At 34.5% G+C, this 14,680-nt stretch overlaps 1 protein-coding gene across 4 annotated transcripts in view; it reads left to right on the top strand.

Annotated features, from left to right (window-relative positions):
- Positions 1–166: 166 nt before the first annotated feature.
- Positions 167–14,680, top strand: part of C26H4orf47 (chromosome 26 C4orf47 homolog) — a 137,803-nt gene continuing 123,289 nt past the window's right edge. Inside the window, exons 1-8 of one of the 4 annotated variants that reach the window (XM_032468745.1) lie at positions 167–323; positions 2,212–2,399; positions 4,432–4,651; positions 6,345–6,482; positions 6,574–6,649; positions 8,392–8,571; positions 12,462–12,631; positions 14,217–14,456. In XM_032468745.1, the coding sequence (XP_032324636.1) occupies positions 2,300–2,399; positions 4,432–4,651; positions 6,345–6,482; positions 6,574–6,649; positions 8,392–8,571; positions 12,462–12,631; positions 14,217–14,265 (933 nt within the window). In that variant the 5' untranslated portion in view covers positions 167–323; positions 2,212–2,299 and the 3' untranslated portion in view covers positions 14,266–14,456. Of the gene's footprint in view, positions 350–2,211; positions 2,400–4,431; positions 4,652–6,344; positions 6,483–6,573; positions 6,650–8,391; positions 8,572–12,461; positions 12,632–14,216; positions 14,457–14,680 lie in introns of those variants that run through there. The other 3 variants (XM_032468746.1, XM_014553895.2, XM_032468747.1) reach the window with 3 other exon arrangements.

Raw genomic sequence — 14,680 nt, 5'->3', positions numbered from 1 at the left:
TTATTCGGTAAATTCTGTTGACTGTGTCATTCGTATCCTACATACTTTCTTACGTCTTTCTGTGTGTTCTTCGGTGCGAATTGGACCCTTCCACCTACCTTCCTGTAGCGTTCTCGGAATGGATTCTCCCGTAGCCAAGGCAACGCGGCACAATGAATCCCCGCGACGCGCGGAGCGTGCGGCGGCGCTGCGCAGCGAGGTCCAGCGCGGGAAACGCTCGCGCTGCGTGGCGCGTGGGCCTGGTCGCTCCTGCAGCTGGGTGGACTCGGGCTGGAGCTGGGATGATCTGAGCTCGGTTGTCCGATTGAGTGCACTACTCAAAGGTGACTTGGCCTTCCCGGCCTCCAAGGTGTTGTCCTTTGTATACCTACCTACTGTGAGCCCCCCCTTTCCCTAATGGGACATCGTTTCCCTCACCACCTCAGACAGAAGTTTTATGCCCCTCCTTCACCCCCCTCCCCACAACGGCACATTGTCCCTACCTTTCGAAGGGAGCTTGCCATGTTCTACTGTGTTTATACCTGATTATGTCTTGTCTCCCAGAGCGTAAGCTCCCAAAGGGGCAGGATCTATGCCTTTTCTCAGTTTTTCCTAGCTTTTACCAGCGAGCCCTGCTCAGAGGAGGGGTTTGCAAAGTGTTAGATAAATGAGTGAATGGTTTTGCAAATGTTGCTCAAGAAAAGTTAAGTAGTGGAAAAAGTCAAGGAAGAACTTTCCTTTCCTCCTCCTTTTTCTTTCCTCCCCCCCCCCCCTTCTTCTCTCTACGGCTCGCTTTGTTGTGCACTGGAACATTGTGGTAAGGAAGAACCAAACTCACCATGGTTCCTGCTTTCCTGAAGCCAACAATTTGATGGGGAAAGCAGCTGTTAAGTCAAGTAAAATAACCCGTTAGATAACCAGGACGAGGGCTTGGTAAGAGAAGTACATGCCGCTATGATATAGGGAATTAAAGAAATGAGGAATGAGCTAAAAGATGAGAAGGATTAGTATTAGTTGGGAAACGAAAGGGGGTCAGCACAGTGAAGTACCTGCCTAAAGTGAAACAGCATGTGCTACAGTCCTGTGGCTGGAGAGAACTCAACTTGAGAACTGAAAGAAGACAGTTTGGAGCCCAGGGGCCAGGGAGGGGGTTCTCGTGGTGACAGATGAGGGTGATAGTGGCTTTGCGAGCCATTTAAAGGATTTGAGCCCCTGTAGCAGCACAGAAAGCCTTTGAGGTTGGACAGTGGAGATAGAGCTTTGAAATGTGATGCAAGTCGAATTAGTACACTCCAACTGACTGATGTCTAGTTTTAAATCATACCTGATCAGAAAAAGAGGTAGGATGGGGAGGGGTGGGGGAAAGATGAGCCACAGTTTCAAGTAGTAAATTTAGACCTGTTTAGTGTCATTGAAACAGTTTGCCCTAAATTCAGGCAAAAGTTTCTTACCTTCAATTATAAGCTGGGAAGCATAAGCCAGTGTTTGTTTTATTCACTCATGTACCTCCAGTGCCTGGATCTAGTTGGTGCTTAAAAAATATTACAATGAAATGAAAGCAAGTGTTCTTTTAGAACATGTGTAATTAAAATAAGCAATATCCAAATAAACAGATGCATATTTAGTGTAATATTTCAAAAGAAAACTCATAGTTGCAGTCTACCCTTTAACCCTTTTAACCAATACTCTGATTCGTTGTCTCTCCTCTCATCCCCTTTATGAACTAATTTCACCAGGTGGCACATTTCTTATATACATTTAAACGTGCAAAAACTCAAGAACTATAGGATAATACCTGCGTGTGTTGCACATTCTGAAAAAGTAAGTCATTTTCAATAGGAGGGTCAGTGCAGTATGTCTGAACTGTTTTATCTAAACTGAAAATGTCAGTCAACCTTGAACTTCTCAAAAGAAGGATATTGTTTATACAGTATTTATTCCATACTGTGCAGTAATCATTTTATTATTTTGACAGTTGTTTGGCAATGCAACAGATACACATTTCTTTGTAATTTATGGTTACTTCCCCTGGAGAGTCAAGGGGAAGGTTCATGGTGGGAATTTTGAATCCTCATTATTCCCCCTCAGCCCCACAAAGTAGATTCTTTCCCCACATATTTTGGGACTGTTGTTTTAGGATGTAACTCTGCATGTTAACTTTCAGACTGAAAGTAACTTGGACTGGAATTTAGTAATTACCTGTTTCCTAAATTTTCCTCCCGTATTTTTCAGTGTAGAGCAGGATTTTGCTATACAAGAAGTAGCTGTAAGGAAGCCACTGAAGTTTCCAATACAGAGAACACCACCCCAAGCAGCAGCCATGCCTGCGGAAGGAGGGAAAACTGACATGGAGAGAATTGGCCTCTTCAGTGAGATGGAATATATTACTGTGGGTGACAGATATGTATCACAGTTTAATCGTAAGTATATTTGGTTTTCTTTGTAGCCCAAGAGTGGATATTTCCTATGTGAAATTTTAGATTTCGTATTTCAGCTAAATGATATTTTTAATGGCCTGCATTTTAAAGCCTTAGGTTTAAAGTTGAGTAAACTTGTGAAATTTCAATAGAATTAAGAGAGAACTTAATTTCATAATAGCAAGAAGCTAATTTTATTGGGCTACCCTACCTTTGTATATTCTCCTTGTAGGTAATTTTATTTCTTTCCAAGGTGCATGGCAATTTTCTCCTGGAATATTATTTTTTAGCTGTTTTTTTTTTCCTCCTTAGATGGGAAACTATACTATGCAAACAGCATTTACATTTGCATCTGAAAAGGCCATCCATGATCACTTTCTTGAAAAATGAAATGCTAAATGAATAGCTGAGGGATTTTTAGGGTAATAAACAAAACAATGAGAAAGAATACACTGATATGAAACATCTCCAAGATACATTAGTAAATAAAAAATCAAGGTACAGAATGTTGTATGTAGTATGCTAAACATTGAAATTGGAAAAGGGTATATATGAAAATATTCACTGGAACGTGCCTGAACATTGTCTGGAAAACAAAATTATTATCATGGTCACCTGTGGGAGAGGAACTGAGTGGCCAAGTGTAGAAGGAGGATTTATCATGGAAATATTCACACTACTAAATTTGGAACTGTGTGAATATATTACCATTCCAAAACCTTAAGATAAAAAAAAATCAATGGTACAAATGTACAGTTTAAGAGCCAGTTGAATTCAGGATTCTTTGCACTTCAAAAAATTCTTTCATGTTGTAGAAGGACTTTACAAATTGAGCTCTCCTAGAAGCAAATTACAAAAGAAGTTCTAAATATTCATAAAACTAGCCTTTTAAAAATTATTGGGCTACTAGTATTTCATTGTGTAAATATACCACAATTTATTTATCTATTTTCCTGTTGATGGTGTCTACTGAGCATTGTGGGTTAGGTTTTATTTGGGGCAAAATGAGGACTATAGCTCAGGAGACAGCATCCTAGAAAGCTCTGAGAAACTATTCCCAAGAGGCAGGGGGAAAGCTCAATATTACACATGATTTCAGTGAGGGGGGCACGTGTAGTCAAGCACACACTTAGGCAGAGGCTTGCTGCTAGTCACGAGGAGCAGATGTCACTGTTTGTGATTTTGGTACTTTTCTAGATATGAGGAGATGCAAGAATTGGGGCCATAAAATTTTCTGAAAGTATCTGACTATCTGAAGGCCTGTTCATCCAGTTTTCCCAGAGCACAGAGCACCTCATTCCTGACCTCCGTCCTGAACTCCTTTCAGGGTGTGTTGGAGGTCAGCAGCTGCAGTGGCTCGTGATTTAATCCGAACAGAGTTAGATGGCAAGTGCCAGCGTGATCCAGTCCTTGTAGAGGCAGATGGCAAGTGCCAATTTTAGTTAGCAGTGGACATTTGAGTTGTTTTTTGTTTTTAATTGTTATGAGTGAAGCTGATATGAACATTCTTATTTGTCTTTTTTTTTCCTTGTTTCTGCTTTTTAGTGGACGTAGGCGCTCGTGTGATGAGTATATACCCAGGAGGGGAATTGCTTCAGTTTGTGTCAAATTCCTTTTTCCTTCAACCTACACAGACACGCACACACACGCACACACACACACACACATACACACATACACTCTCCCTCCCTCCCTCTCTCTCTCTCTCTCTCTCACTTACGTACTGACACGAATAGTGTTTCCTACTATATTCTCACACAGTGTTTTCTGGTATATAGATGGGAAAGGACTGGATTAGATGACTAGTAAAACAGGAGTTTAGTCTAATTGTTAAAATGTTATAATGGAAACCTCTTAGTTCTTACTGTCAGCGTTGCCCCTGACACAGACCTTTCAACAAACATTTTGAAGCTGTGTTCAAGAGCTCAAAACTCACTGCCCAAATCACATTTTAAAACTTTTTCTAAATTATTTTTTCTTGTCCTTTAATTAGTAGTGAACTCAAAATTATGATACTCCTAATTTATTTTTAAAGGACCCTTTAATGAGGCTGCAAGCAAAAATAGACAGCTACTACCTGGGGGATCCAAAGAAATGTCAAGTCTCCAGGCAGGTTATTTTGATCCCCATTTTGTAAGGGTTTTTGAAGGTGAAGGCTACGTAAACCTGAATCAAGTGCGGAGACGGCATATGATGGAAGAAGCCAAAAAAAATCTAGGCAAAGCCTTTCTCCCTACTAACGGAGAGAAAAAGCCGTAAGTATTTGGTGAAAAGTCTTACATATATCTCCTGCATCTCTCTGTCCTCTAGGTTAAATTCAGTGTTGTTTTTCTGTAGGACTTACATATGTATGACTCATTTTTTGTAAAGTATGATTCTTACGTTAAGTTTGCCTTAAAGACTGTTATATTGGATGATTTAGGTTGACAGGTAATTTTGATTAAGTAGATTCCATTATCACGTTAAATTTTTGGTTATTTATGTCACTGTTTATTTCAGTTCATTAAAAAAGCCAACTAAATAATGAAAATAAGTTTGTTTGAAAACCTTGCAACAGGTTTTCAAGGTTTCAACTTTGGGTTAGTTTTCCCTAACCCAAGGGAAAAATTTGTCTTGGGTCATCATATCTGTGCCCTTGACTGTTTTTTCTGCTTTTTCAAACTTTAAAAAAGTATAAATAAAAAGTGTGAAATTAGAAGAAACCTTTTTCGAATAAGGAAGATAATTTATCAAAGATACATTATTAAAAATCATGTGCGAAGATACATGTACGGGGTTTAACAACATTTTAGTTGTGAAAATTGTCAATGTGAGGTTCTTTTTTTCCCTTACCTTTAAATTCTTAAACAAAATCATATAGTCTGTGATATCATACAGCAGGGCTTCAAAATATCATGTTAGTTCACACTCAGTAATGTTGACTCTGAATTTAGAGTTTATGACAGATGAGGATTGGTGAAGGTGAATTTTGTGTTTGTCATACTGATGAGATTAGTAAAGCTGCAGTCTTCAAAGTCAAATTATGTAGTTTTTATTAAGTGTGGAGAATGTCTTCTTTTCTGTTACGGTAGTTTATCTTTTTCCACGTTTTCACATTTTAGATAGGTTTGAATTGTTAATTTTTATTATTGTTACTTTTATTTGGGCTCCTTTATTTCCTTCTTAGATATAAATTCACACATGCATTTTTTGGGTCACTACTTCATTTCTTTTTCATGTAATATATGTATTTTATCCTTCAAATAACTTTTTCCTAATTTTCAGCCTCCTTTACCCCAATTGATGAGTTTTGACCTCTTGCAATAATTGGGAATTGCTGGCTTGATATAGTATTTATAATGTGCTTATATTCATTTGTCAGCCAAGAAATAAGAACAGTTATACAATTAGGCTAGTTTTTCTTTCTTTTTAAAGATCACAGATACGTGAAAAACATCTGTGATATAGTGGGATACAGTGTCTCCAAAAAGAGAGGTTGGTGGAATAAATAAGAAGTCCTCATACTGGTCCTTACTCAAAATAGATTATAGAACCATGGGCATTTAATACGTTGTAAATGTACTAATATGTAATGCTTGCATTAAATCAAATTCTAGTTAGATCATGCCTGTGCATAATTTCCTTTTCTCTGTGATGTCATTGCTTTATTTACTAATTTTTAAGAGAATTTTATAATGTATGCGTAAAGAGCAATGAATGAGAATGAATATCTTTTCCTAACAGAACCTTTATTTGTAGGCCAGAGATAATAAGTAACCAATGTTGATGTCTGTCTAGTTCTTGAAATTTTTAATTCAAATTTATAAGCAATGTCAAACTTTGACAGTAACAAAGGTTTCGGTTGTCTCATAGACCCTCCCACTATCTTGCCTCTCCCCCTTCTCTTCATTGGTAACATAAAATTTGCTATTTTAACTTGCCCTTTTTTTGTTATTAAACTGTATTTAGATGTGGTTTAGGAAGTTACTATGGAACAATTGGCGGACCAGTCCCATTTTTCAGTGCACAGTCAAAACCCAAAGAAAAATATAAGCCACCTGGGAAGAATTTATACACAAACCCAGGAAAGAAAGGAACCGGATATGGGTAAGATATTTTTTAACACTTTCATGTCATTTGTTTTGATTAAAAAAATGAATTTCTGAACCCTGAAGTCATTGTTATTTCTTTTCCTTAGCTATGCAAATGTTACCATAGGTAAGCAGTTTTCACACTCTGCTGATTTCTATGATGCACCAAAACTAAATTACAAGGTAAAAGACTCTATTTTAATTTTTTTAACATTTCTCTTATTTAGTTGACTTAGAGAATTCACTTGTGATCTAATGAGGGTTTGTTTTGTCCTCTTTGTATTACTTGGGTAGTGGCAGGTTGATGTTTATGAATTACGATAATTTTACCTTCTTGATATTAGATTTCCACATCTTGCTATAGCTCCTTTCAGTTCTTCCCAGGATGAGCTTTAATCGCTGCTGTGGTTTCCCACGTCTGTCCTACATGTCTGTAGACTAGCTGTGAAGCTTCTGTTAACTCGGCCTGATCAGCTGTGTTCTATTTGGAGAAGAGTCATATCCTAGTCTTTGCCTACTATTTTGTGCCCAAAAAGGAGTAGTGGTGGTACTTTTGGGCCGATTGAGCCGTTATGGTGAGTGAGTGGACTTGGGAGAAGGGAGGAAGTGGAGAGGAGAAAATGAGTACCTACAGGAGAGAGAGCCAAAGGATGGGAGAAAATGATTCACTTTATGAAATGGCAGAAATAAAACCTTAGACGTACTGGTCTATGCCTCTTACACTCACTTTCTACACTATTTGACTTAAAATAAAGCATATTCACCCATGTGAAGAATGCCTACATGTGAATGAGCAGAGGAACCTGTAGAAATTTTGGAATATCAACATAATTTAACAAAATCAATATAACTTTAAAGAAAGCTGGTAGTAATGAAAAGTCAAGTGCATCTGGATGTTAAGAAATAGAAATTGAACAGCAACTATGTTAGTTTTTAAATTTTTGTTTGTTTAGGCATTCAGTCTTCAATAATTTTGTCTGTGATGATTTTAAGTGGCAGTGGGGCTGTGAGATGGATAGTAGCCATTTTTGCATATGAGAGTGTCCAAATCCAGGAAAAGGTTTCTATTAAACTGGGCAGAAACCTTGGTCATTTGAAAATAAGCATCTCTTATTTCTATGTATGGATTTATTCACTTTATATAAAATTCTATGTAAATTACTTTTCATCTGTAGGAATAATAATACATAATATGTAAATACACACAAGGCAGTTTTATCAATGGCTCAATAATTAGTCTTTCATCCAAAGTTTATGGGTATAAGATACTTTTCTCTCTTTATAGTAAAGCTCCTTCATTCTTACTTTTAGAACTTATTATTCGTAAGTCAGAAATTTTATGTCCCTGGCTTTCCTAAAATAATATTATAATATAAAAACGTTATAAAAAGTTCAGTATTCCTTATTCTTAGAAGTAAAAGCTGACTTTTTTTTAAGGCCTACCATATGCCAGGTATTTTATAATACTCATTTAATCTTTATAACAGCATTAAGGGTGGAGGGGGGGGTGGATATTATCATCATCATTTACATTTGAAGAAAATGTGACACTGAAAGTGTAAGTAACTTTCCCAGAGTCACTAAGAAAAAGCAGGAAGGCGTTAGGATTTGAACTAGAGACCAGTTTGTTTTTACTGCATTATGTCACCCAGATAGTGAATACAGATTTGTTTAAGTGATAGATTTCTATACTTCAAATCAACGTGTATCCAAAATGGACAGTCATAGTTGTGCTTGTTCATAAGTAAGCATATTTTTTGTATCATAAAAATAGAACCTAACAAAGGAATATATAAAAAAAGTGAACCAGTAGTATATATTAAAAATCTACATGCTTATATTAAAATTTAAAAGTATATTCAGCTCTACCTTACTTCCAATTTGAGTAATTTTTGCTATATAATTTTAAACTCTTTAATTGACAGAAAGAGAATGAAGAACACCATGGTTTACTTAAAGGGACAGCTTTCAAATTAAATCTTTACCCAAGGGAATATTTTGATACCAATCCTTACTCTTTTGAGAACCCTTTACCACCAATTAAAAAAGCAGAGAAGAAAGAATTACCTACAAACCCTTTCAAGCCCTCTTCTCCTGGTAAAAAGGTAAGTTAAAAATTTTAGAATGAAAATGTATTAAGTATTTTGAAGATATGTTGCCTCTTACTGTCATATTATTACTTATGTAAATGATGAACTTTTGTTTATGTTCTTGCCCCAAATTTTGAAACTTGTTTTTATGAAATTATGAAAAGTCACAAAGCATGGGTGGCGTAAGGAATAATGAATCTCTTATAATGAAATAATTATTAATCATTTCAAAAGTGTTTTAATTGATAATGAATTTTCTGCGTGCCTTTCTAGATCTTTGGCATAGTTTTTTTCAAAACCATTAAAAAGCCAGACCATCTTTAGGTTTTGAAATGGTGATTAAAATGAGCTGTCTCCCTTCTGCTGAGGTTTACAAGTGTGAATAAAAATGAAAATGCTTCTTACAGTTTAAACTGTAGTTTATACTTTGGTTTGTCTTCTGTGAGCTGCCTGTTCATTTTCCTTGCAGATGCTCTATTAGGATATTTGTCTTTTTCATATTGGTTTGTAAGATCTTTTCATATTTTAAGGATATTGTTTTGTCCTTTGTGTCGAAAATATTTCTTCCAGTCTGTTGAATCTTTGATTTTGGCTATAGTATTTTGTGCTATTCAGAAATTTAATAATTTGATATGGTCAAATTTATCAGTCTTTTGTGCTGAGTTTGTCATTCTCAGAATGACTTTCCTTACTGGCAGTGTTAGAAAGGTACACATTCCTGACTTTTTTTTTAATAGTCCTAACCTTTTGCATTTAAAGTTTCATCTGAAATATATTTTGATGTAAGGAGCAAGGTAAGGATACAGCTTTTATCTTTTTCAAAATTCAGTTTTAAAAGCAGAAGGAAGCTTTGCAGGGAGGTCATGTTCAGTATTTAGGTTGTGGTTGTGGTTTCTAGAGTGTTACACATCTGTCAAAACTCAGAATTGTACAACTTTAAATGGGTGCAGTTTATTATACTTAAAATAGATGCAAATAAAACTGATTTTTTAAAAAGCCAGTTGTTCCTGATCTCACTGATAGAGCAATTCTGAACACCACTGTTTTGACTGGTTTGTTTTCTTAGGGGTGGGGGAGGTAATTAGGTTTACTTATTTATTTTTTTAATGGAGATACTGGGGATTGAACCCAGGACCTCATGTATGCTAAGGACATGCTCTACCACTGAACTATACTCTCTGCTTTGAAATGCCGTCCTTATCAAATCAAAATTATCATTTTTTGTTTTTTTCCTGAGTTTTCATTCTATTTGATCTATTTCTACCAGTACCAAACTACTTTGCGTTATTATCGCATGTTAATATTGGGTGGTCTCGTCTTTTCTTGCTCTTTAAAAAAGTTTTATATGGCTGTTCTCCAATAATGCTCTTTAGAATTGGAATTATTTTGTAAAGTTCTGGGAAAAAAAGAGACCTTTGGTATTTTACTCTAAAATTAAATCTTTAGAATTTTGCTCATATTAGCATGTTTATATTTTGAATCTTCTGATCTAGAAATAAACTACTTATAAAAAACCTTTATTTCCCTTGTAGATTTTAATATTTTTACTTTATGTAGGTTTATATATCATATTTATTCCTACTTATTTTAAGGTTCTGGTCAATGATTTTTTCCCCCATCATCTTTCCCCTTACATTATTTGTCCTTATAAAAACATTTGATTTTTTAAAATAACTGGCCACTTCATTAAAGTTTCTTATGTTCTAATGGGTATTCTATTTATTGTGTTGATTCTCTTTGGATTTTTAGATGTAAGGTTAAAGGTTATATTATCTGCAAATAATTTTGCTCCCTCCTTTCCAGTATTTTTATCTCTATGTCACGCTCATGTGCAGTACTTGGACATGATATAGGGATCATGGGACTACCTCTAGTGTTCATTATTATAGATGCCAAAAGTAAGAATAAATCAGGAATGTATGTAGAATTATATTGGATATTTTGGTGTAATCTCCTTAGACCACCAGTTTTTTCTCCATTGACTTGCTATAAGATAAGTGACTTAATAGATTTCTTGGACTGACTCCCACTTGGCTGTGTTGTATTAATCTTTAAGAGATTTGTTTGTATTTTATTTGTTAATACTTTATTATGTATTTTTGCAGCAATAATGTTAAGTGTAACTGGTCTGTACTTTTTATATGCCTTGTTCTGTTTTGATGTAAATAGATGCTAGCATCTTGAAATAATCATGGAGATCGCCTTCTTTTTTTATGTTCTGTAAGAGTTGAATAGCATCAGAAATATTTGTTCTTGAAAGCTTGAAAGAATTCTCATAGGAAGTGTTCTGGGCTTAATTTCTTATATGGTGCTCATCTGTTTTCTATAAGCGTTCTATCTCTTTTTGAGTCAACTTTGATTATATTTTCTTTGAAAACCATTTCATTCAGATTTTCAAATTAACAGAAGTTTAAAAAATATTATTTTGTAGTTTTTGATATTCCATATATATGGGTTTCTACCACTTATTTTTCAATCTTAATTATGATATGGATTTAATTATAATGTAGATTTATCTTAATTATAATATAGATTTATCTATTTATAATTATAATTATAGATTTGTCTATTTATTTTTATCGCATCATCTGGTGAATTGGTTTATTTGCCATATATATTTTTCTATTTTCAATTCATCCATTTTGCTTTTACATTGTTTAATTAATTTACTTTATTTTCTTAAGTTTTCTTATTATTTGTTGTTCTTAATAATCCATGTGTCTCAATCTGGAAAATTTGAAAAACTACAAGCATGTCTTTCAAATGAAATTTTCATGTATATCTGGCTTAGACATTGTAAGAGAAAAGATTTCTAATTAAACAGGTTATTGTGATTGTATATAGTTTTCTTGGAGATCATATATAATATAATGATAGTAAATATGTTAGTAAAATATTGTTAATATAGTAAAATAATGTTGGTAAATCAGTTTAAAAAGTTAAAGCATATGTTTGTTTTGTGTATAGGTGAAAAATATTTTGATTGAACTCTCTAATAGATTGCAAGAAAAGCATAAGGTACAATGCAGTTGTCCCTCAGTATCCATGGGGAATTGGTGGCAGGACCGCCCCTTCCCCGCTATCCTTAGGATACCAAAATTCTAGGATGCTGAAGTCCTGTATATAAAATGGCATAGTATTTGCATGTAACCTATGCAGTCCTCCCATATACTTTAAATCATCTCTAGATTACTTATAATATCTAATACAATGTAAATGTTATGTAAATAGTTTCCTGTGCATGGCAAGTTCAACTTTTGCTTTTTAGAACTTTCTGGAATTCTGTTTTTTCAAGTATTTTCAATTTGAGGTTGGTTGAATCTGAGGATGCAGAACTTGTGGGTGCAGAGAGTTGACTGTGGATCACATTTTCCTCTCACTTTCTATTTCTATGTGCTATTCCTTTATTTTAATTAAAAAAAAGTTTTTTCGTATCTTCCCCATAATTTACTGACATTTGGTGAACTCATGCTGTGCCAGGCTCCCTGCTGGACAAACTCTACCCTTGGCCTCTTCTCTCATCCTCTGGTTCTGAGCCCTAACTCCTTTCTCTGTCAAAATACATGTGACCTCGGTAATGGGCTCATGTCCCAAGTAGATGATAGTTTGATCTGATAAAGTCTCACTAAAATAGTAACCCTTGGTGATGGTTTAGAATATTACCTTCTTATAAACATTTACATTTTAATAGAGAACTTTAGGAATTACAGTGTCTTAACCTCATAAAATTTGTGATAGGAAGGTAGTATTTGATGGTATTTGAATTAAACGGTAGCGACAATTTTCTTTAAATGTAAAGCCAACTCCGTGGACAATACACAGATATGTAGGAACTTCTTCCAAATCTAATTTTTTTAGAAGGATTTTTACAAAACCACATTAAACTGTCTCATTTTTATTTGTAGGCTGGTGGAATGAAGGCAGGAACATTTGATCCTTACCCTTCACATTCTGCTGACCCTTACGAGGTTAAATTGACAAGCCAGATTTCCAGCAAAGGTCCTAAGATTTTTCATCCACCAGGTGGACCAAAAAGCAGACCAGTTGAAAGCATAATGACTTTGAATGTCAAAAGGTAGTAATATGTTACATTTAGCCCATAAACCAAGACAAATTATTTTCAACTTTTAGACTTTTTCAAAATAATATCTTCTATTTATACATACTTTTAAAAAATGACAAATTTGGGTGACTTTAGAAATCTCAGCTTCTTCCTCATACCCGCCCTCCATTGTAGAAGTTCTTTCTCATCTTCTGAAATTCCCAATTGGAAAAGTTTATTTTATCCATACCAAGCAACTCTGTCCATAATTTTTAAAGCAAACCTATAGAACCTCATTTTGAGTTGAGACTATTTAGATATATATAGTTCAGTTTGCAGTCCATGTTAACATTGTTTCTCAAAAGAATCTTTTGACCCTTGTTTAATTATTATTTCTATGTGGGCTTCAGGCTCTCAGTAATTGTGAGGAGTCCTAATGACACTCATTTTGTTCTTAACTTTGAAATGACCTGTAAGAACAGGAGATACTCTGATTAATTAAAAATGCTGTTGTCATCACTTTATAATACTTCGAGGAAAAGTATACATATGTTATTAGTGTATCATACAAGTTTAATTTTACTTAATTTTGAATACTCTCAAAACTGAAAAGAAGTTCTTAGAAGTTCAGAATATGAAGTAGAAAAGGACAATCCATCATTCTTTTGGTGTGTGTTTGCAAGATCATAAATAACGAGAAATTTATTTGTCTACCTTTACACCTATTCAGTGAAAATGTTTTAATGCTAAGTAAACTTACTTTCCGTATTTTTAACTTAAGTGTAATCATACAATAGATTAGGTAAAGGACATCAAATTCACATTCTTCCCTTTTATAAAAACGGTAGTACATCCTTATCACTTGTGGACAGTGATTATAATATCAACATTATTATTACATCACAAAAGTAAGATTGCTCTTCATTATTTATGTAAATTAACTGTTGTCTACAGGAATAATATTCTTTGTGGGCTAGTTGGTAGAGGATTGGACTGGGATGTGGAGCTTTTTTCCGTGTCCTTTGAACTTTATCCTTCGGCAAGTCACGTATCAGTACTCTGCCCAACTTTTTCTATACAATAGAACTGAGAGTAGAATAAGAATTTTCCTCACCACATTCACCCTCAAATAGAATTTTTGGAGGGGTGGGGAGAGGGTGGCTTCAGGTTTTCTGTGTGTTATTTTCTATCCAGAGAACAGATCTGGGAAAGTTCTGTGACGCCTTAGCATATATGTTTAGAGCAGAGAAAAGAAAAAAGTAACAGATTGTTCTTTTGGAAAATCAGAAGTTTATCTTTTATTTGAATTTATTGAAATCTCTTTTTTTTTTTTTTACATTATCACAAATATTATCCTAGGTCAAGTTTTAGCTTTTTTATCCTAATTTTAAAATAATAAACCTCTTGGCAGTAGTATTTAAAATTGGTCTCATAAACCAGCTTTTCCTTCTTAAATTACATTTTGAAAGTATATCTGACAGATAAAGTGAAGCTTTTATTTGGTGAGAAAATTTGGTTTGGGATTGTTGATTTTTTTTTATTACAAAAACATTTTGAAATATACAGATATATTGCCAGCACCTACAAAATTAAATGTGCATTTATTTTCCAATTTTAGGGCACTAAATACGAAGAACTACAAGACTGCTTCAATACAGTCCTATTAGCATCTGGAAGACAAATAGCCTTATAGGTCCTGACTACCAAAAATTTATTATCAAGTACTAATTATTTGAAAAATATAAGATTTTGTGGAAGAGATAGCTTAAGCATTTAAAAAACATTTAAGCCTGCAACTCTACTACTCTTCCTGCTTTTAGTACTATTATGTAATAAATAATGTTTGTTGATAATTTAACATATGCTTGCTGATCTGTGTTTAGGTCTGTGTTTCTGAGGAGATGTTTAGGAATGTTATAAAATCTTGAAGTGTAGTCTTATCATTTGAAAGATTCTATTCCTCTCCTACTGTTAAAAAGTTGTAGGGCTAGGGGGTAGGGGTGGAAGTTGGGGCTGGAGGCTTAAAAGTGCAGAGCGAATTCTTAATTCGCTGTTCCTCCAGATATTTGCAAGTTGAGTTGA

Source organism: Camelus ferus, chromosome 26 (genome assembly GCF_009834535.1).
Source record: "Camelus ferus isolate YT-003-E chromosome 26, BCGSAC_Cfer_1.0, whole genome shotgun sequence".
Lineage (NCBI taxonomy): Eukaryota > Metazoa > Chordata > Mammalia > Artiodactyla > Camelidae > Camelus > Camelus ferus.
The sequence above is the reverse complement of the archived record's forward strand: the minus strand, read 5'-3'. Positions and strand labels throughout refer to the sequence as shown.